Raw genomic sequence first — 20,187 nt, 5'->3', positions numbered from 1 at the left:
TTTGAGGATGTTGTAGATACAGTTTATTATAACATTTTATAGTTTAAAGAGCTTTATTAATGCAATAAATTAACTTTGTACACATTTTATATATATATATAAAAAAGACAACTAACAAGCAATTTCAGAATGTTGTAGGCCTCATCAGAGCTTGGTCTCCAAAAACCTGTTTGAAAAAAGCAACATGTTCTTCACAGTGTTCTCCTGTAAAGGAAAATACAGATTTAATCCATTTGATGTGGCATGAAAAGAAGAAAAGCTGTGAATGAACTCTGTAGTTCATAGATGTGTGTACTGGGGTTTTAACTTATTTTTCTCTCATAAAATACTGTTTTCCTAAGCTTTTGAGTTGTCCTTTCTGTTCACGTGGCTCCTACCATTGCAGAACTGGCCAGATGCCTTCACAACCCCTAGCAAATTGCCACCTAACCTGTGGTGTAACATAGGCCATCCTGTGCTGTACACTAACTTAAACCAGAAAAATATATTCCTCTCCCAGCCTTAGAGTGGCTCAGGAGTTAATAAGCTCCAGCCATCTAAAACTTTTCCTGCCATTTTCTGATACTTCAGAAAGGGATATTCAAGGTGACCTGTGTCCAGACCACCTGATTTGGATCTTGAACCTCTCTACCTCAAACAGACTTCCACTGCAAGTTCCAGGTCATAAATTCAGAATCCACTGGCACAACGGCCACTCTTTTTACAAATAGGAGGGCTCTTGAGCTAGATTTTCTAGAAACAAATTTCCCAAGAGTCCCCCTGCCCACAGGCTGCCAGTATTTTCAAGTTTTTAGTTACCTGAGGTCTTTTCATTGTGGCTCTGTTCTCACCTGGTGTGAAATTAGGGTTCCCTCGCAAACGCTGGTTTCGCTGTTCAAAAAACCGGAATATAGTATAGAAAAGCATGTTATCTTCAGTCTGCTTTGCTGCATCTAAAAATTTCCGTGCAGAAATGTTGTCGTGGCCACCAATGCCCCGGATAAACCTTAAGGCAGCTAACACTTGATGTTTGGAAAGAAGAACTTCGACTATTTCATCATTTGCAGTGGAAAGTCGCTAGAAGAGGAAAAGAGAAGTCTGAGTAAATACAAGGGACAGGCAGAATACTAAGCAGTTTAAACCTTAGCTAGATCGGTCACCTTCAACATATCCAGGGACAGCTGATGAGCAGGAGGATAAAAACTTCCCAAGGATAACAGCAGACAAGCCTGAAAGACAAATTTTCAGCCTAGCTTCAGCATAAGAAGGTTGGAAGGTTAAAATTTTAAGTTTCTCAGCATAAGAGAGTAAAATCTGATGATGCATACCAAAGGTTTTGAGTCACTGAGGACATGGTACTGCAGGAACTGGTGCAGCATATAGAAGAGGTTGTGCTGGACCAGCGTCTTGATCACGAGTTCGTGTAAATAATGCTGAAGACAAATAAAGCAAAGACAGTCTCCAAGTGGCTCAAGTACAACAGACTAGGTTTGGGAAGGTGGAGGTATAACTCCAGCTATCTTAACTGATGTGTAAAAGTTTGTCGTTGAGAGAGGTGGTTTAATATGCAGGTGAAAGAACCCCACTTGGCATGAACTAAGAACACCATGTTGGCAGCATTAGAAAGTCACCTAGACTCAGTCAGGTAGGCAGGTCCTTTAGCCAACAACTAAGTCACCTCCATTAAAAAAAAAGTGCTGTCAATATCTTAATTCCCTGCTTCCATAAAACCTGGGACAAAAAAATGCTGATTTGATGGTACCTGTACTGTGATCTGAAACTGGTTGAGAGAGCGAATATATTCCATCAAAACAGATATCACAAATTTGTGAGGCATCTCCTACAAAGAAAAAAGTGATCAAAGAGACAGTTGCAAAGAAGCCTCCCAAAGGAGGTTCCCCATTTACACAGATATACCTCCATTTCCACATTAAACTGGCCCAGTGTTCTGTTGCTGGTCTTGCACAAATCCCTCTAAGATCCTCCCCACTTCGATGATGTTCAGGCCTGAGTATTAAGAACCAATCCACGAGCACCGGGTCCTCACCCGAGATACCTTGTCATTCTAATCACACAATGAGTTACTATTCCTCCCTTCCCTTCACATAAGATACTTGCTCTGAGACACTGTGGTTGAGAAGAGGCCAAGTTATCGGTCACCCACCTTCTTTTCCGCAAACACCGACAGGACATGGGTGTACATGTCAGACTGGTCTACCACGGCTTGGGTCCTCAGTGGCCTTTTGAGGAAGGGGCTGCTCCGGCTTTGCCCTGCTTCTACTGCCTAGACAATAAATAACAATTGTCAACTTAGTCCTCACCTAGGTAATGGTGAATCTGCAGTTAATCCAAAAAGACTGAATTTCAAGATGTGAACCTAAGACAGGAGCAGAGGATGGCTGACATTATTTGGAAAAAACTTCCTTTGTTGGCTGGGTAAATGATTTAGGAAGTCAGATTTGGCCATTTTGAAAATACACCATTGTCCATGGATGAAACAAAAAAGTGTAAGGCAAAGGTTTCTCTTCAGGCAATTTTTTAACCTCTTAAGAAAATTAGGGCGTTAATCAGACTTTTAAAAAATGAAGTGGTTTCCTGCTTCTTGGTTCTGTGAAGCCCTAATCCTATAATAAGTAGATATCTGGATTTTTAAATGGTCAGCAAGACTCCCCAAATACGACTGAACAGGAAGGCTCTGTGAGAATATCTTGCCTCCTTCCCCTAACTTTGTAAAGCAGTTTAGACCAACACAGATTCTATAGGAGCAGAACCTGCATTTCTAAGCAGCTCCGGGTGCCCCACTGTGGTGGGCTGCTCTTAACAGCAAGGGTTTATAAAGCGCAGAGTAGCAACTGCCACTGGGCTCAGACCTACTGATTCCTACTGTACTCTAGCAGGAGGCCCAAAGAAGGATCTAGAAGAGCTCAGCACTCCGTGTGTGACAGCGGGAGAGATAGACATGTATTCCCAGGTCACCCAGCCTTCAGCCCACCTCAGTCCTCACCCTTGAGCAGCTAAAAGCAAGTGATTCTGGGGTTTTATTGTTTAAAACCACTTTAAGATTAATCAGATCCCTAAAGTGAAGTAATTTATTATACTCGTCCTAAACTTTACTTCCTTCTAGCTTCAGAAGAGGTACTAAAAGTATTGCAGAACCTGGTCACTAATCATGTTAACTTTTTCCAGCCCATCATGACAAATATATGAGCCTCCTATATGAGAAGCACAGTGCTAACATTTAATCCTCACTATTCTAATAGGATATTTACTATATGTCAGGATCAGTCTTATTTTTTTTTTTTTTTTTTTTTTTTTTTTAAGATTTATTTATTTATTTATACATTTATACAAGCACTGGGTACAGTCAGAAGCGCGGGAGGGTGAGAGAATTCACCAGAGCCGGAGAGGGGAACAGAACAGGCAGAGTGACGAAGTACACTGCTGAGGGGAGCAGCGGGCGGCAGGAGAGGTCTGCGCACCATGTGGGACCCTCACCCGGTGGGCGGGAATCGAACCGGTGCTGCAGAGGCTGCAGGCAGCCTCGCAACCCAGCGCTCAACCACTGCACCACAGGGGAGGCCCCAGGATCAGTCTTATTTTTGTAGTTACTGTATCCTCAAAGGAAAGGGAGCTGATGTGGCAAAATGGTTACATTTCTAATTACTGAATCTAGGTTCTGGCTTGGCAGAAAGATGTATGAAATAATGCAAAGGTGAGACTGATTTAGCCATCCAACAGCAGACAAGGATCTATGTGTAAGAACAGATTACAAACTCCCCAAGGATGAAGGCATCAAGTGACATGAGGCTTAAAGGTAATGGGAAGCAGGGCTACGGAATGTTCTGTTACCTCACTATGGCCCATAGCAAACCTTAGTGATGTTTGTCAATCAGAATCTTGCATTCTAATTACTTAGAAAACATACAGCACATCAGCTTACCATTGTGTAACTCTGCTCAGCGTCCAGGTACCTTTTATACTCGTGATTGAGTTTGTCGAAAACAGTGGCTATTACAGGCAATGTAGCTCTGTCTGACTCGCTCAACACTGAAAAGAATCAATGTTCACACAGGTCAATGATAAATGTGTTGCTGTGGCCAAAATAATTAATCTCCGGGTTACCAGTGCAAACATACTTTTAAAGGATATTCAGAGAAATAGAGAGACCTGAACCTAGGAATTACCTACCAGCCCTTTCTGGTTACTAGAAAAAATGTAGCCATGGGAGATATTAGCAGAAGATCCTTAAGGTGGATATGTATGTACTGACTGCACTTATTGTACTTATTGATGCTTATTGTAAAGGCAGGAGTGTAAGCTCACTACATGTGCACTTGTGTTCAGGCTGCTTTCATCTGGAACCATCCTATTTAGTCTTTTCTACCAAAGTCTCTGCAAATCAGCCTCTCCAGTGGGTTAAATAATCCATTCTTTATGTGAAGAATGTGGCTACAGGCTACAGAAAAGGCATCAATATGTGTGCCATCTCCCAGTGAAAGTTGTGGGTAGCACAGGCCTGAGACTGGAATCAGACCAGTGGGGAAGGAGTCATACTTACTCTGCGAACAGACAGACAGTATGACCATCTTGCACTCCTTTCTCTGGAGGAGAAAGTCCATGAGTCTTCCTTTATCTGGCAAGAGATTTACTATGGGCTGAAGTTTCACTTGGAGGTTCCAGAGGTAACCTGGATTTAGGAGGTAGCAAATTCAGTATGATGGTGCAAATCAGAACAAAGACCCTAAAGATGGTTTCCCTAAACTGGTGGGAGGAAAATAGTGCAAAGCACAGTTGGTGGTGTTTTCGTGCTAAGCACAGCAGAGTCAGGGAAGTTGGGACATGCCTGACAACAGACGGACTGCCAGCCAAACTTTATATGCTTGCTGGATGCTTACAACACAATACCCCTCTGTGTTCACAGGTACATCGGTGGTATAGCTCCCTGAATGTGGGGTGAAGGTGGGCGAACAACAAATCTTTAACCAACTCAAAGCAGTTCCTTCCCTACACCAGATACTCTTTTAACCTTGAAAGTAGAAAAGCTGTTAACATGTGGCATTAACTTCAGGCCTGTACTTTGGTTTATTCTGTGTTGGCTCATAGGTCCAAAAGGCAACTCCAAGGGAATTTCATAATTGGTTCAGATCAATCCATGAATTTCCTGACCACCACTCTGCCAGGTAGGCAGGTAGAGCCTCTCTCAATTGGGATTCCACATGAGAACTAAACCACCTGATCTGAGTGATCACTGTCTCAATTCTCCCACAGCTGGTACAGAGCTAGCATCATTCTAGATGGACGGGGAGACGGGAGAAGTGAATTCATTATATGCCGTGACACCTAGGACACTGGGGCTAATTCTCTCCTTGAGAATCCCAGGGGTTAAGATGGTAAAATACACAGAAGTTCTCTAATGAGAAAGATACAAGGTGCTAAGAGATTCACCAGGAAGAGACAACATTTTGAGGAAGGCTACACCACCGCGGTGAGAAATGGCGAAGGCCACAGGTATGTGTGGACCTGATGGGGTCGGTACAGAGTGGGGAGGGGGAGCCGGGATACCAAGTTGCGGAGTCTGGCTTTCAGAATGGAGACATGAAGGGGCTTCAAGCAGGGAAATAGCTATTCCTAGTTTTAATTATAAAAATAATACATGCTCCTGATAAAGTACACACATGGCGCAGAGTATAAAATGAAAAACTACTCCCATTCCCAAGTCTGAGCACTCATTTCTCAGATTCCCCCGGAAACTGTGACCAGCTCGCCCTAAACCCAAAGTCAACAAGCACCACTTCTGCACATGACAATCGTGCCTCTGACCCACCTTGGCTTGCACTGATGATGATGTCAGGCTGAAAGACGATCCAGGACGAAGAATCTACATACGTTATAGGAAATTCTAAACCAAGAAGACATGAAGACAAAAGGCAAACCCCATTTACTTAGCACGTCCCCCTGTCCCCAATTTCTAAGGCTACTCCAATGCCCACTCCCTCCGTAATAAGGACGCCTCCTGACAGGCAGGAGTCTCCAAGTTATTCAGGGCTGGCAAGGGTGGGGATCAGCAGCACTCAGTCACCAGCGTGAAAGATGGGGAACAGCTTCCCTGCTGTGTACAGCGCCAGTGCCTCTGCAAAGGATACAGAGCTTACATGGAACCGGGGACTGGCTGGTCACAGGAGCAGGACCTACAAGAGAAGGAAACACAAGTGCGCAGAGACCGAATCAGAAAATGCTACACACACTAGTACATAAGATGGGAAATGTACTTTCTAAAGTCTTCAGTCCGTATTTATGCAATTAGTTCAATAAGGAAGAAGTCAGTGGCCACTTCCCACTGATAGCACATGTAGGAATGAGGAAGTCGAGGACAATCCTAGAAAATGTCTTGCTCTCAAGTGAGAGCCAGGAGGCTTTAGTTTTTAAAGCACACAGGTGGCCCTCACATGAAGTCGGTGAGAACCACAGGCCAACCCAACCAAAAACAGAAGGGGAAATGAGGGCAGCTGGCTCTTCCCCAAGCTGCTGGTCTCATCTTTCAAAACAGCCCAATAGGCCCTTCTCGAAAGACTACACCAGTACAGCACAGGGTGAAGGAAGATATAAAGATGCAATGAGCCTGGGAGAGGCTTATATTCCAGCAGGAAAAAACAAAACAAAAAGTCAAGAACTGCAACAGATGCTTTTCCACTCATAGTCTAGATGACCACAGATTTAAGGGACCCGTGTCAACTAACCTTACCAGGGTTACTCTTTATCAGGGCTACCTTCTGACCATGCCTGGAATTTGCTTTATCGTAACCAGCCAATTTTACCTAATGTCTTCTAACTGGCCCTAAACAAATGGAACAGAGCTAAAGGCTGTAAATGTTTAATGTTGTTTCTCCCCCCAATTCACCAGCAGTCACCTTCATGCCAAATGAGCAGCAGATATACACTAATCATTTGGCATACTGTTCTTTAATAGTAACTTTATTATCCCAGGGAAGGGGAGGAAGCCTGAAAGGACAGAGAAGGTCAAAAGGGCTAATCAAACATTTGTGAGAACTAGTTTCGTCCTCTCCAACTATGCCAGAAGAGTTCTGTTACAAGCGTCGGGCTAATCCAGCAAGGTGGGCTGGGAGGGCAGTATGGTGCTCTTGCTGAACTATCAGGGAAGACTTGAATCTTCTGAATCAAGGGCATCCTGACTCACCATTGCTGACTGGCATTCCCAAGAAGACATTGCTACTGGAGCTCCAGCAGTTTCTATGATTTACGCACTGAAATGCCATGTAGCTTACTCTTTACGACAGTCTCCTTTCAAAGAGCTGATTATTATTCTAGTTTGAAATCAATTACACTGGGAAAAGACAAAGGAACTAAATGGTTTCTTTCCCCTTCCCTGAAATCCTGACCTCCTCTAATTTCCTAGGCCCATGTCTTCAGGTAGAAGGACTGATCTAGAATAACCTACGAACCACAGCCTATCACCATCAGTCAGGAGAGAACACAGTTTTTATCATAAGTGGGACACAGAATATGAGAAAGATCAAGAAAATTGATCCCAGGTTAAATTAACAGCCAGAAGCAACCAAATTTAATCTCGGCTGTTACAAAGTACAAACAGAAAATGTCAAGGACTCATTCGATGTTACAAAATCTTTCTGCTTCAATAGATAATCAGAACTTTCCATTTGAAAGCTCAGGGAAGAGAAAAAATATTCTGTTTTTTCCAAAGAAGATTCATTTATAGATAAAGTTTTTCACAGTAACAAATTTTAACTTGCAGGAGTTGCAATAAAAAAAGAGTATCACCCTCACACAAGCAAACCCATCTGGGAACCTCTGTATACACATTCCACCTTGAACTTCACTCCCGACCACACAATGATTCCCTTTTACCTGCCATGGGGATCTGATAGGGCTGAATCGATCGAGCCGGAAGCACTGGATGATGGAAGGTAACAGTGCCATCGAACTCCCCCCTTAACTTGATGTCAAATATCACCGAAGTCTGAAGTGGAGAAAGAAAAGACTGTGATGCCACAGAGACCACACCCAACCTGCATTACCCCGCATCATGCTAATTCAAATCAGCTTAAAGAGTCTGTGTTTGCTTCCCGTCCCTATAGGCGAGTGCTTGTTTGAGAAGGAATTTGCTAGAGCATGAGGACTCTCTTAAACATTTTCATCCACTCTCACAAATATTCCTGGCATTTATGACATGCATCCTTTGAAGGGCTCAAAGTGATCTGAATGGGTCTTTTTCATTTTGCCATGCAACAACTTCCTTAGAGATATGGGTGTCGCCACAGTCCTGGAACCTTGGAAAGGAAGTGGCTTGTCTACCACCTGCCACCCAGCTTACAGCACAGGAAAAGTAGGAACCATTCTAGTCCTTTCTCTCTAGCCTCTACACTCACAAAGAAAGTACAGAGCTCACGTGGTCCTGTAACACAGCGAGTCTGCAGTGAATTCCCAGTTTAGATGATTCAAATAACTATCCCAAAATCAAATCTACTTGCGTTATTTTATAAATAAGCTTTAATTATTTTTTTTCAACTGATACAAAATCACTGTTTTTCCTAAATCACCTAAAATATCAAACCCATTTCCAAAACTTTTAGCATAAAAATCACTTTCTATCACTGTTCAGAACATTTTGCCAAATTTCACAACTCTATTAACCAGAGGTCACTGGTATAACACAGCCCAGACACCCACACACAGCTCATACCTCCGTGTCCTGATGGTGAACGACTACGAGGTTATCCACCACATTTACAGCAAACTTTCCCGTTCGATTTAACTTTAATATGTGCATCTTTTTACAGGTACCTTCTCTGTAGAACAACAGATAGGTCAAAAAAAACAGATCGACAAGGTTTAGTTCACATTTTCAAATGGCATTAAGTGGGAAGAAAGCATTAAATATACCGTGGTAGATGATAGAGGACTACCTCCGCTCCTGTACTATTGGAGGTCCGGGAATGGTGCCTCAAGAAGAGAACATAGAGCTGCCCGTATCTAATTAGAGAACACAGACACGTAAGTCACATGTGGCCGCTGGAAATCCCTCCATTCTCAATGCCGAATTAGTCAGCCATAGTTAAGTAAACTATGACTTATTTACTCAAGGGAATATTCTGCAGACAACAAAAATATTTACAAAGAAAATACAGTCAAAAAGCCTACTACATAATTAAATGGAGAAGAAGATACAAACTAAATGTAGCCTGATCATGACATTTTAAAATAAAAAGACATTATGCATAATGTCTAAAAATACTTGCAAGAAATACGTGTTGTGAATAACTATCCTGGAGGAATGAGCTATGTCCATTTTCTTTTTCCCTAACCTTATCTATTTTCCAAGCTTTATGTCATAAACATATTTCCTAATCACAGGAAAGTGGAATCACTTCATTTTTAAGCTGCATCTCGTAAGTGGCGCTGTGAGCAGTTTTGCAGGCTCGTTTGCAGCCCGGCGGTCACCACCATTCTGGGCCTGCCCCAGGGAAGAGAAGGAGACCAAAGGGAAGGGGCAGGCCCCTGCTCCCCAGCAGCCAGGACTGCCCTCCCTGTATCTGTTTTCTAAATCAGGATGCCATAGATGATTTCCTTTAAAAAACACATTCCAACCGTTAAAAAATTTCAAAGTCTGGAAACTACTGGCTTTAGCCAAAAAAGAATCAAAAGTAACTTAGGACCAAAATGTTGATATTTGCTGAACAGGATTTATAGGTATATAGATTCTTTGTATTAGTTTCTATTTTCACATTTGAACTTTTCATAGTAAAGTTTAAAAACTGGCATATCTGCATTTCCAAACAAACCTTTCTATGTAAGGAACTCAGTCCCATGTTTGTTAAATAAAAAAACAATTTTCTTGTTTAGAAGAAGAATTATGATCTATTCTAGGCAAAAATATTCCTTGATAAGCTTCAACTCACAGAGTGGAAAAAATAATTCTAAAATGAAGATACCTAAAAATTAAGTTGGTTCAGCGTTCTCTTCTTATAAGACTTGAATGGTTAAACAACATCACTAGTATCACAAAGCTAGCAAAATCCAAAAAGAATATCAGGAAGACCACCGTTTCTCCATACATAAGATCTAAGCACTGGGCCTCTCTGGTGGTGCAGTGGGTTGAGCACAGTGCTGTGAAGCTGTCCGCAGCCTCTGCAGCGTGGGTTTGAGTCCCAGCCAGCAGGGAGATATCCACATGGTGAGCAGACCTCTCCTGTCTCGCCTGCTGCTCCCCTCAGCAGTGTATTTCGTCAGGCTGCCTGTTCTGCTCCCCGCTTTGTCTCTGGTGAATCCTCTCACCCTCCCGTGCCTCTGGCCTGTACCCCAGCTATTGTATAAATAAAAAATAAATAAATAAATCTTAAAAAAAAAAAAAAAAAGATCTAGGCACTGATGGCAAGGGGACACCTTGCGTGCGCCAAGGGCACCTAAGAGGCCTCTCTGGAGCACTCACTAATGTGCCATTACTAGTGTCACTAAAAACAATGCAAGAAGAATTCTCTCAAAAGACGTACATGGTCGCCATCGCCATGTCTCTCTCGGAAAGGTTCAGTTTATTTGATTTAGGTGCAGCTGGTAACTCAATCTCAAACTTGGGCAGCTTCGACATAGTGCCAGCCTGTTTGGAGGGAAACATTGTTTTAGGAAAAGTTTATTAAAGCCTTTGATGATTCAATATCCCCATGTTAAACCACTGAAGAAATACACACACTTTGTTTTTCCAGCCTCTCCAAATCCCCTGCTGTCCTTTACACACAGGGATCTTGTCCCCAGAGAACGCATGGCCTCAGGTGGTGGGATAGTGCCCTCTAGTGGTCAGAGGCGGCAAGGGGCTTGCTAGAGGCACTACCCACTTGGAGGTAGTTGACATAGTAGAAAGTTGGAGAAGTAGGGTAGAAAGTGAGAATCCTTTTTTTTAAGAGAGGCTTATTCTTACCCGAAAATAAAAGGGCTGCAGCACATTTCCCAGGACTGTAGTGGACAGCAGGATCACGGCACTCTCAGGACAGTACATGTACCAGTTCACATTGATGTTTTGGCTCTTCAGGAGTTTCAAATTACGTTTCTCTGGTAATACCTAAAGCAAAGTTCCAGAAACAGAATCTTCATTAAGGAATAGCAAACTGTCAGAAGACAGAGTAAACTGAGTATACAAAAGGCAGGAAAAAAAAAAAAATAGGGCCTCCCCGGTGGCACAGGGGGTTGAACACCGTCTGTGAAGCTGTCCGAAGCCTCGGCAGTGCGGGTTCGATCCCGTCCGGCCGGCGAGGGTCCCACATGACGCGACAGACCTCTCCTGTCTCACCCACTGCTCCCCTCAGCAGTGTATTTCTGTCATCTGCCTGTTCTGCTCCCTGCTCTGTCTCTGGTGAATCCTCTCACTCTCCCGTACCTCTGGCCTGTACCCCAGCTCTTGTATAAAAATAAATAAATCTTTAAAAAAAAAAAAGTTAACTTGAAAATTATATTGATTTTATTACAGTATTGACTGATCCAGTTCTGTGCTTACAAATTTTAACTCACTCTCGCTTACAACCCTGAGATGTGGAGATCATCAGTCCTACTTGAGAGAAGTAAGGAAAACAGCCGTACCGGGTACACAGTCAGGCTGAGAAAAGTTGTTGGACTGCAAGGTCCAGGTCTGAGCTCCAAGACCCAGGGCACTATCCAGCAAAGAGCAAGCAGCAGCAGCATTCCCACTCATCTCACACAAGGTGAGAAATACCCCAACCCTAATCCTGTGCAGCCACTCTGCCAGCACCCAGCCTACAGTATCTACCTTCTCCCAGTCTCCACCCTGCTGCCATTTCCACTGAGTCAAGGAGGGGCCCCCTCTTCCTAACATGTGTTCATGGGACTGAGCACACCTAGTGCTTTATAATCAAGGCGCTTGAAATATACACAAAATACTCCAATACATCAAGAACACTGGCTAGAGCCCCAGATATTCATGCTCAGAGAACACTATGAGTGGAAGTCAGGGTCAAGAGGTGTAGGTTTCTTGACAACTTGGATATAATGAGGATGTGCAAAAGTGTTCTTTCTATTTCTTGAAGATTTCAAAACTTACCTAGATGACCTGAATGCATACCTTCCAACTGCAGAGAGCACAAAGAGATCTTTTAAAATGGTTGCCATCAGGAACTCTCTGTAAAGCAGGTAATCCTTTCCAAGCTACCACATGTACAAACTATTTCTGTGTGTGAGATTTGGTGAGATTTGTTTGAAGTGTTTTCTTTCTGCTGGCCATTACTGAAGATTTTAACAATAGCCCTACTGCAAGCACCTTGGCATAATACCTCATATTTTGCTTACACAAATATATTTTCTGTATCCATACATTCTAAATTATACTGCATTTATTTGTCAACAAAATAAAAACTGCAAAGAATCTGCACAACCTCTACATTAGTTCCACTTGAAGCATTCTAATAGGCCAAGAAGTTGGGAATATATTAAAAGATCAGTTGAGGCAGGTACATCAAAAGACAATATCAACAGTGAAAAGGCAACCTATGGAATGGGAGAAAGGATTTGCAAATCATATGTCTGATAAAGGAGTAATATCCAGACTACATACAGAACTTTTACAATTCAACCACAAAAAGTCCCAATTAAAGAGTGAACAAAGGATTTAAATAAGCATTCCTTTTGGAGACACAAGTGGCCCACAGCTATGAAAAGATGCTCATCATCACAAATCGAGAATCACAACCACAATGAGGTATTTCCTACCCCTAGAGTATTATTATTGAAGAAACAGAAAATAAGTGTTAGTGAGAAGGTGGAGAAATTTAAACCTTTCTGCACTGTTGGTGGGAATATAAAATGGTAACTCTATGGGAAACAGCATGGAAGTTCCCCAAGTATTAAAAATAGAATTACTATGTGATCTAGCAATCCCATTTCTGGGTCTATTCCCAAAAAAAAATGAAAGTAAGGTCTTGAAGAGATACTTGCATGCCATATGTATAGCAGCATTAGTCAATACAGCCAAAAGGTAGAAGCATCTAAGTGTCCATCAGCCCATGAATGGATAAACAAAATGTGGTGAATACAGACAATGGAGAATTATTCAGTCTTAAAAAAGGAGATTCTGATACATGCTACAACATGGATGAACCTTGAGGACATTATGCTAAGTAAAATAAGCCAGACACAAAGCAGCAAATACTATATGATTTCACTTATATGAAGTATTCAGAGTACTTCATAAAAAATATTATGAAATTCATAAAAATATTAAGTGGAAAGGTGGCTACCAGGGGGTGGGGGACAGGGAAAAGGAGGGATGTTTAATGAGTATAGAATTTCAGTTCTATAAGATGAAAAACTTTGGAGATCTGTTTCACAAGGTGAATACAATTACACTACTAAATTTTACACTTAAAAATAATTAAGAGGGTGAATTTTATGTTATATGCTTTTACCACAAATATTTTTTTAAGATGAAGGTGTTCATTAAAGAGGAAATACAAATGGCCAATACACAAATGAAAAGATGCTTACCTCCCTATTATGAAAAATGCTAATTAAAATGTCTTTTACTCTTTGACTGGCAAATGTCTACAGACTCATAATATCCTGGTCTGACAAAGGTGTGGAAAATAGAGATTCCTACATTGCTAGTGAAAATGCAAGCTTCTGAAATAAATTTAGTGATACCTATTCAGCTTTTTTTTAAAGATATCTTTATTTACGCATACAAGAACTGGGGCACAGGCCAGAGGTGTGGAAGGTGAGAGGATTCACCAGAGACAGAGTGGGGAGCAGGACAGGCAGACTGACTGAAATACACTGCTGAGGGGAGCAGCAAGCAAGTCAGGAGGGTAGTTGTGGGTAGTTCCCTGGCCAGGGATCGAACTCACAGGCGCCACCAGGGTGGCCTGATATCTTTTCAGCTTTTTAGGTGTTCATACCTAGTCTGCTAATTTCCTTTCCAAGAACTGCCTCACCCAAGAATATGATGTAATGTTTATAAGCATGTTTAATGAAGAATTATTTATAATCACCAAAAAATAAAAGCAAGCCAAATGTTCAATAAGGGATTGGTTAAATAAGCTAGTACACCCACAGAGGAGAATACCACTCAATTAGAATATGGAAACATGTCTAAAGTATACTGCTGTGCAAAAAAAAAATTCACAAAAGTATATATATACACACACATACAGTATTTCCATTTTTATAAAAATCAATAAAAGTTTGTATGTGTGTAGAAAAAAAAATGGAGGGATGTATACCAACTTCATAATAGTTATGTCTAGGGGTGGGAGGGGCTTTTCCCTTCTGTATATCTTGACTGTTTTCATTAAAAACATGTATTACTTGTAATTAGGAAAAAAATAAAAACCAGAGACTGAAGCACCAAACTCTCAAAATATATGTGAAGTGCTAAATTCAAAAGGCTGCCAAACTGCTACCACAGATTGTGTCCAGCCAATATAAATGGTAAATGCAGTACCTGATAAAATTCGATTCCTTGATCTGTTATGAAGACAATCTCCGTCGAACTGGTCCAGCAGAATCCCAGTATGTTGGCATTCTTGGTCTGAAAAGAATTACTGTAGGGTAAGTGAAAAATTATCAGGCTTTTCCACCCTCCTGCCATTAGCATTAATGATAGATCCCTGCAGTCCTACATGCATGCCTGATAGTGGGCACCTAGAGTAGGGTGTGGGCATGCATAGGTGGGCATACCTGGGCAGAGACGGGGCTTATAAGGGTGGTGTCATGGGGACACCAGCAGAGAAATAGTATTAGAATTAGAGAGCAGAGCAAGAAAGCCAGAGAGCCCAGAAAGAGTAAAGACTCGCTGGGGGCTGGGAGGGCTGCCAGCCTCCTGGCTCCCCTGCCCCCTGGCTCCCCTGCCCCCTGCCTTGTAAAAAGCTCGATAAACGTCTGAAAAGCCACCAAGGGCTCCAGGACGCTCCTTTACTCATCTGCTCAGATCATAGAAAACCTGCACCGTACCTTCCTGCCCCTACAATTACACAGACTTAATGAACAAGAAAAACGTACATATAATTCCCTTGAAAAGCTTAATATAGTCTGCTGTTTGTAACACTCTTTAGTAAAGTTGCCCAGATTTATTAATAAATCAACTCTTCTTTCAAATATAGCTTTCATGGATTTTCACCTGTAACACCTCATTGAAGCAATTAAGTCTTAATTCCTTCCAGGTAGCAGACGAGGGAAATACAGCCCTGAGAGACAGCAATATCTACCATTAGGAATCACAGCACAGATGACCTTCTCCTTGTCAACCACACTATAAAAACTGCAGTTATAAAAGCAGAAAGACCTAAACATTCTCATTGTGTTGCCCAAAGTGGGGTGGGGGCATTGAGCCCACACCCTAACTCACTTGGTAAACAGCAAGTTTACTGGCTGGCAGGGGTTTAGCTAATGTGGAGTATCCTTCTAAGGAGCCCACCCTCAACTCCATTTACTGAAATCAGTCACAAAGATGCAAAAAGCCTATTCCATCCACTAGCAGCTTCTGCTAGTTTCTGGGGTGCTCACAGTGCTAAAGTTAGCTGAGCTCCAGCTAGCCCAGTTTATTACGCCCAGCAAATCTAATTAATGTGGATTAGAATCTATGCCCAGGGAAAGAAACAGCGAGAAAGGACACGACAAGGACAATGCATGCAGAAAGGAAAACATCATCAGTAGAGAAGAAGAAACTCTTCTCCCAAAACCTCCACCAGGAGGCTCTGAAAGGCGCCCGGGTCTAACTCAGAGGCACCACCAGCCCAAGGAGAGGCACCCAGGCAACAGGACAACAGCCACAGATAGCACAGCCGTCACTGTCATTCATGCCCCCAGCTCCTTTCTGCAGATACAGGAACAGGTTTAACTTTTCAAACTGTCCAAAGACACTGCGCCAACACACAACACCGTCGGCCCCCAGCCTGTGCCCGCAATCACTACTCCGGTTCCCCAGGGGCCCTCGTGGTTATAAGCCCACAGCTGGAAGGGGTCAGAGCCCTTACCTTGCACTCCTGAGTGTACTCCAGCTGAGAGCTCTCTGGGATAAAATTAGAAAAATCCTGAAAGAAAAAAAAGAGAAGTCTGGTTTGGACAACATACTGCCAACCTATTCTGGCATGCAACAAAAGAGAAAAATGAATTTTAAAAGTGATTAGAACGATGTAAAAATTTTTTAAAATTTTAAAAAAGTGATTAGAAAAAACTGACAAAAACTCAAAGACAAGAAAAATTAAGAAACAATCCACCTCCTTCAGAGCAGCAGGTATTCAATTCAATGTATTTTTTAGGGTTAATCCAAACATTTACCTAGGATTTAGAAACTGATTTTTTTCAATGCAATTCAAATGGGTGATTTCAGAGAAATGGGCTTCTACATTTTACAAGAGGCTTTCCAAAATTTTTAGCAATTAATATTGATGGAAAGAAACATGATTCTGCCTCTTTCCCCACAACTTTTTCTCTACTTTACAAAGAGCAATGGTGAATATTTACAAAGGCTGACTTGCCAACAAGCTGCTCAGCTTTGAATATCTGTCCCTATTAGATTCAAAGATGAAAGAAGTAATTAAATGAAGTTATTGGGGCAAGGGTAATTCACAAAGCAGCTAAAACCACACCTCACATAATCTATACATCTTTTGTATAAGGACAAAAGATGCCTCAGTGTCCAGATTAATTTTTTTAATTCAACTCAAATATGACATATTAAGAGCATAAGTAATCTTTTTTTTTTTTTGAGGGAGGGGGCTGATAATTCTCTTCAAGAATCCCAAAAGCTCAAGTACAATGCAACACAGTATCTCCATGACATTAAAATAACAAACAGTCCCTTTAACACTGGAGTTTTACCATTTATTCACTTCTAATGTCCTTTTTTTTTTGTTTGTTTTTTGGTACCTTTAAAGATATCTTACCACAGTCTTTGAGGTCCTCTGAACAGCCAATATCTTATTTTCTAAGGAAAACTTAATGCATTTCACTTCTCCTTTGTCTTCCATTCTTTAAGAAGAAAGAAGAATATGTTAAGAATTAAACTTCATAACTGAAGTCTAGCTTCTATCATTTTGTGAGAAGAAAAAAGTTAAATATTCAGGAAGCAGCAAATCTGAATTTAAAATTAAAAGTATGTTTCTGAAGTTGTCAGTATGACTCTTTCAACAACAAACTCCAACTGGCAACAAACTACTGGAGAAATTTACAGCATTGACGAAAACTGCATTAAGAATTGAGATCACCTGCATTTCACCTGCAACTCATTTTCACCACACAGTAAACACCAACTACTGACTGCTCTCCCCATTGCTGTCACAGCAAAGTTTTAGAAAGTGGGAGAGGGGTTGCTCTTTGGCCTCACTTTTATTCACTGCCCAGCAGATGGCACCTACTGGGCAGGCTGCATCCCACCTGGATGTCTCACAATCACCTCAGCTACAAAGGAAAGTCAAGGGACAGCTTACAAAGCAGCTCAAGGACACTTTTGGGAGTCTGGGGAAGTTCATTATCTGGACTGTGGTGGTAGTTCCATGGATGTACTCATGTCAAAATTCATCAATTGTGTAAGTTAAATATATGCAGCTAATAATTATTATACATCACATAAAACTTAACATGTTTTTACTAAAACGCGGTAACCTCAGTATCTTCCCCTCAAATCTTAGATCTAGATCATTACCATCTCACTCTCACTTTCCATACCCAACTAACCACCAAGTCTTACCCAAGACTTTTCTAAGCACCCCTAGAGTGCCTATGTGATGTCAGTCTACACTGCCTCCCATGCGGTCTTCACTACACCTGGCTCGGACTACTACGATACTCTCAGTGGCATCCCTGACTTGATATGCTCCCAACTAACCCAGCCTCAAAGCTGTAAACAACGTGCTGTTTCCGAACTCTGATATGAGCGTGCCATGCCCCACCTTACACATCTTCGGTAACAAAATAAAGCCCTAAATACAAGACAGAACATGAAAAATTCAGGCTGGCCCCTACCGGTGGCCAAACCACCACCTCTCCCTTCCCTACATGGACATCTAACCTTTAGCTACACAGACCCGGAGTCCCCATACACCATACTTGCTCCCCTCTGCACTGGGATTCCCTCCATTTGAAAGGTGGCCTTCTCCTAGAAGCACCTCATTCAGGCTTGCAAGCCTTGCTCAAAGACTGCCTCCTCCCTGGCCTTCCCCCTACAGTGGTCTTCCCCAACATATCCCAAGATAAAGGTTGCAACGCTTCTGTGTGTCGACACTCTGAACAGAGCACTGTTAACAGTACCTATCGCACTCAGTAGTATGTGTCCACTCACTTGTCTCCCTCACTCAATTACTGAGCTCTCCAAGGGGCACTTAGTTCATTCAAAGCCTTCACATGCCTGATGCCTAGCACAGGGACTAAAACCAGTGTTTCTCAAACACCAGTGTTTCTCAAATAAAAGGAAAAGGTGATTCATTTTCTACCTCAAAAACTGTTTCTTACCGACATAGCCAACTGCAAAAATTAAGTCACCAATAAGCAGAGGACTAACATTGTACTTTCCTCTTCTATAATCACCCAAATGGATAGTTTATCACCCAAATGGAGATATCTCTGAAAATGAAAGGGGCTCCTATTCATAATTACACTGGTTCAACTTGCATAAACTGGGACATGCAGTCATCAAACACAGCGGAGCTGCGATTTTCTTAATATACATCATTATGTGGCAAACACTGAATCTCCCCATCTACAACTCACTGTGAAAAAAACCTGGGTCAAATGAGGAAGTGAAAGTCCTCCTAGGTCAAGAAACTAGAAATGTGCACCTCCATGCAATGACTTGCTAATTTCAAGTACCAGGAAGTAGGTGCCCTACTTTGGAATATTTAGGTCCTAAATGAACAAGGAATGAATTTCCCCACATTATTTGACTGACAAAAAGTGCCACCAAGACCGCACAGCAGGTGTCTGCTTCCCTCTCCTGCGCACGCGCGCGCACACACACACACATTTCATAGTTGTTAGGGGAGGCAAAAGACAAAACTGTAAAACCACCTTCATGAATGAGATAAAGAAAAACACCATTTTTTTTGCACATTGACGTTCTTCTGAAAATATCAATAGTTACCTAAATGAGATGGGGTTCCTATCCTCTGGGCCTTTAACTACCACCCCAGTGGCTCCACCAGATCGCACAGCAAAAACCTGGGAGGGAAGACAGGCATTGTTAATGGTGTCAACTTTGAAAGGTTCTAGGCACACGCGCCAACCTACAGGTGACTGTTTCCCATACACCCCACCCTTGGTTTTACTAACCTAACATGGAACCTACCAATCTGCAGACGCTTGGTGTTCACATGAATTTTAAGGAACACAACAGAGACCGGAAAAGTCTCTACCACTCCAAGAGCTGCCCTCCGAGCAAGACTTGGTCGGGGTCCTCTATGCGCCAAGTTTTAATACAACCTGGCATGGACGCCGCTGATGCACTTAAACACACCCTGTTCCTCCCCTCACTGCTCCCCGCATCCCCTTAAAAATTCAGAGAATAATGAAAAACCCCATGTCTAAATGAACTGCAAGGGTAACTAATGACAAAGACAAAAGGCGCCCGGGAAAGACCGACATGCTAAGAGCTGACTCCCGCCGCAGGGCGCCGGGCCCCCCCCCCCCCCAGCTGTCACTTTGGAGGAGAAAGCCCCGGCCGCGCGGGCGCCGGATCCCCGCGCCCACCCCTGGGACCGGAGCTGGCTACGGCGCCAGGGTGGCTGGGCGAGCTCCGGGCCTGGTCCCCGGGCACCGGCCTCGACGCGCAGGGCGACGCGGGGCGCCGGGCAGGGCGCGCCCGGCAGCGCGGGGGAGGAGGACCCGGCCCGGCCCGGACCTGCTTGTTGGCCTCATCGAAGAAGACGCAGTTGACGGGGTTCGCCTTCTCGAACTGCACCGGCCGCTCGCACAGCTCCAGGTAGTAGTCCTCCTCGCCCATGGCGGGCGCCGCGGCGGCGGCTGGGGGCCCGGGGGCGACCGCCAGCGTGGAGCGGGGCGAGCGGCGCCCGACAGCGGGCGCGAGCAGTCCAGCCGGGCGGCGGCGGCGGCTGCAGCGACCGGAGCGGGCGCGGAGGCTGCTTCCTGGTGCCACGCCCCCACCTCCGCGGGCACGTGACCCGCGGCCCTCCGGGCTTAAACGGGCGACGGCCGTCTCGGTGGGGCCCACAGACTTCGGCC

General features: G+C 43.2%; 1 protein-coding gene across 3 annotated transcripts; it reads right to left on the bottom strand.

Moving 5' to 3' along the window:
* Positions 1-124: 124 nt before the first annotated feature.
* Positions 125-19,948, bottom strand: RMC1 (regulator of MON1-CCZ1; the record flags this gene model as incomplete). 3 transcript variants are annotated; one of them, XM_084252427.1, is made up of 20 exons in its annotated part: positions 125-204; positions 831-1,056; positions 1,140-1,208; positions 1,308-1,412; positions 1,742-1,819; positions 2,144-2,263; positions 3,920-4,026; positions 4,538-4,666; positions 5,804-5,857; positions 6,123-6,167; positions 7,864-7,975; positions 8,699-8,804; positions 8,899-8,988; positions 10,506-10,609; positions 10,928-11,068; positions 14,456-14,542; positions 15,987-16,043; positions 16,899-16,983; positions 19,091-19,167; positions 19,847-19,948. In XM_084252427.1, 20 exons carry the CDS (start codon positions 19,946-19,948, stop codon positions 125-127), a joined length of 1,974 nt encoding a protein of 657 aa, XP_084108553.1. The 3 variants fall into 3 exon arrangements, with proteins under 3 accessions (XP_084108553.1, XP_084108554.1, XP_084108555.1); XM_084252428.1 differs by lacking the exons at positions 14,456-14,542; positions 15,987-16,043; XM_084252429.1 differs by lacking the exons at positions 14,456-14,542; positions 15,987-16,043 and having other exon boundaries at positions 145-204; positions 831-932.
* Between the last annotated feature and the right edge of the window lie 239 nt (positions 19,949-20,187).

The sequence above is a fragment of the Talpa europaea genome (genome assembly GCF_964194135.1).
Source record: "Talpa europaea genome assembly, chromosome: 13".
In the NCBI taxonomy this organism is placed as follows: Eukaryota; Metazoa; Chordata; class Mammalia; order Eulipotyphla; family Talpidae; genus Talpa; species Talpa europaea.
This window is presented reverse-complemented; position numbering and strand designations above follow the sequence as displayed.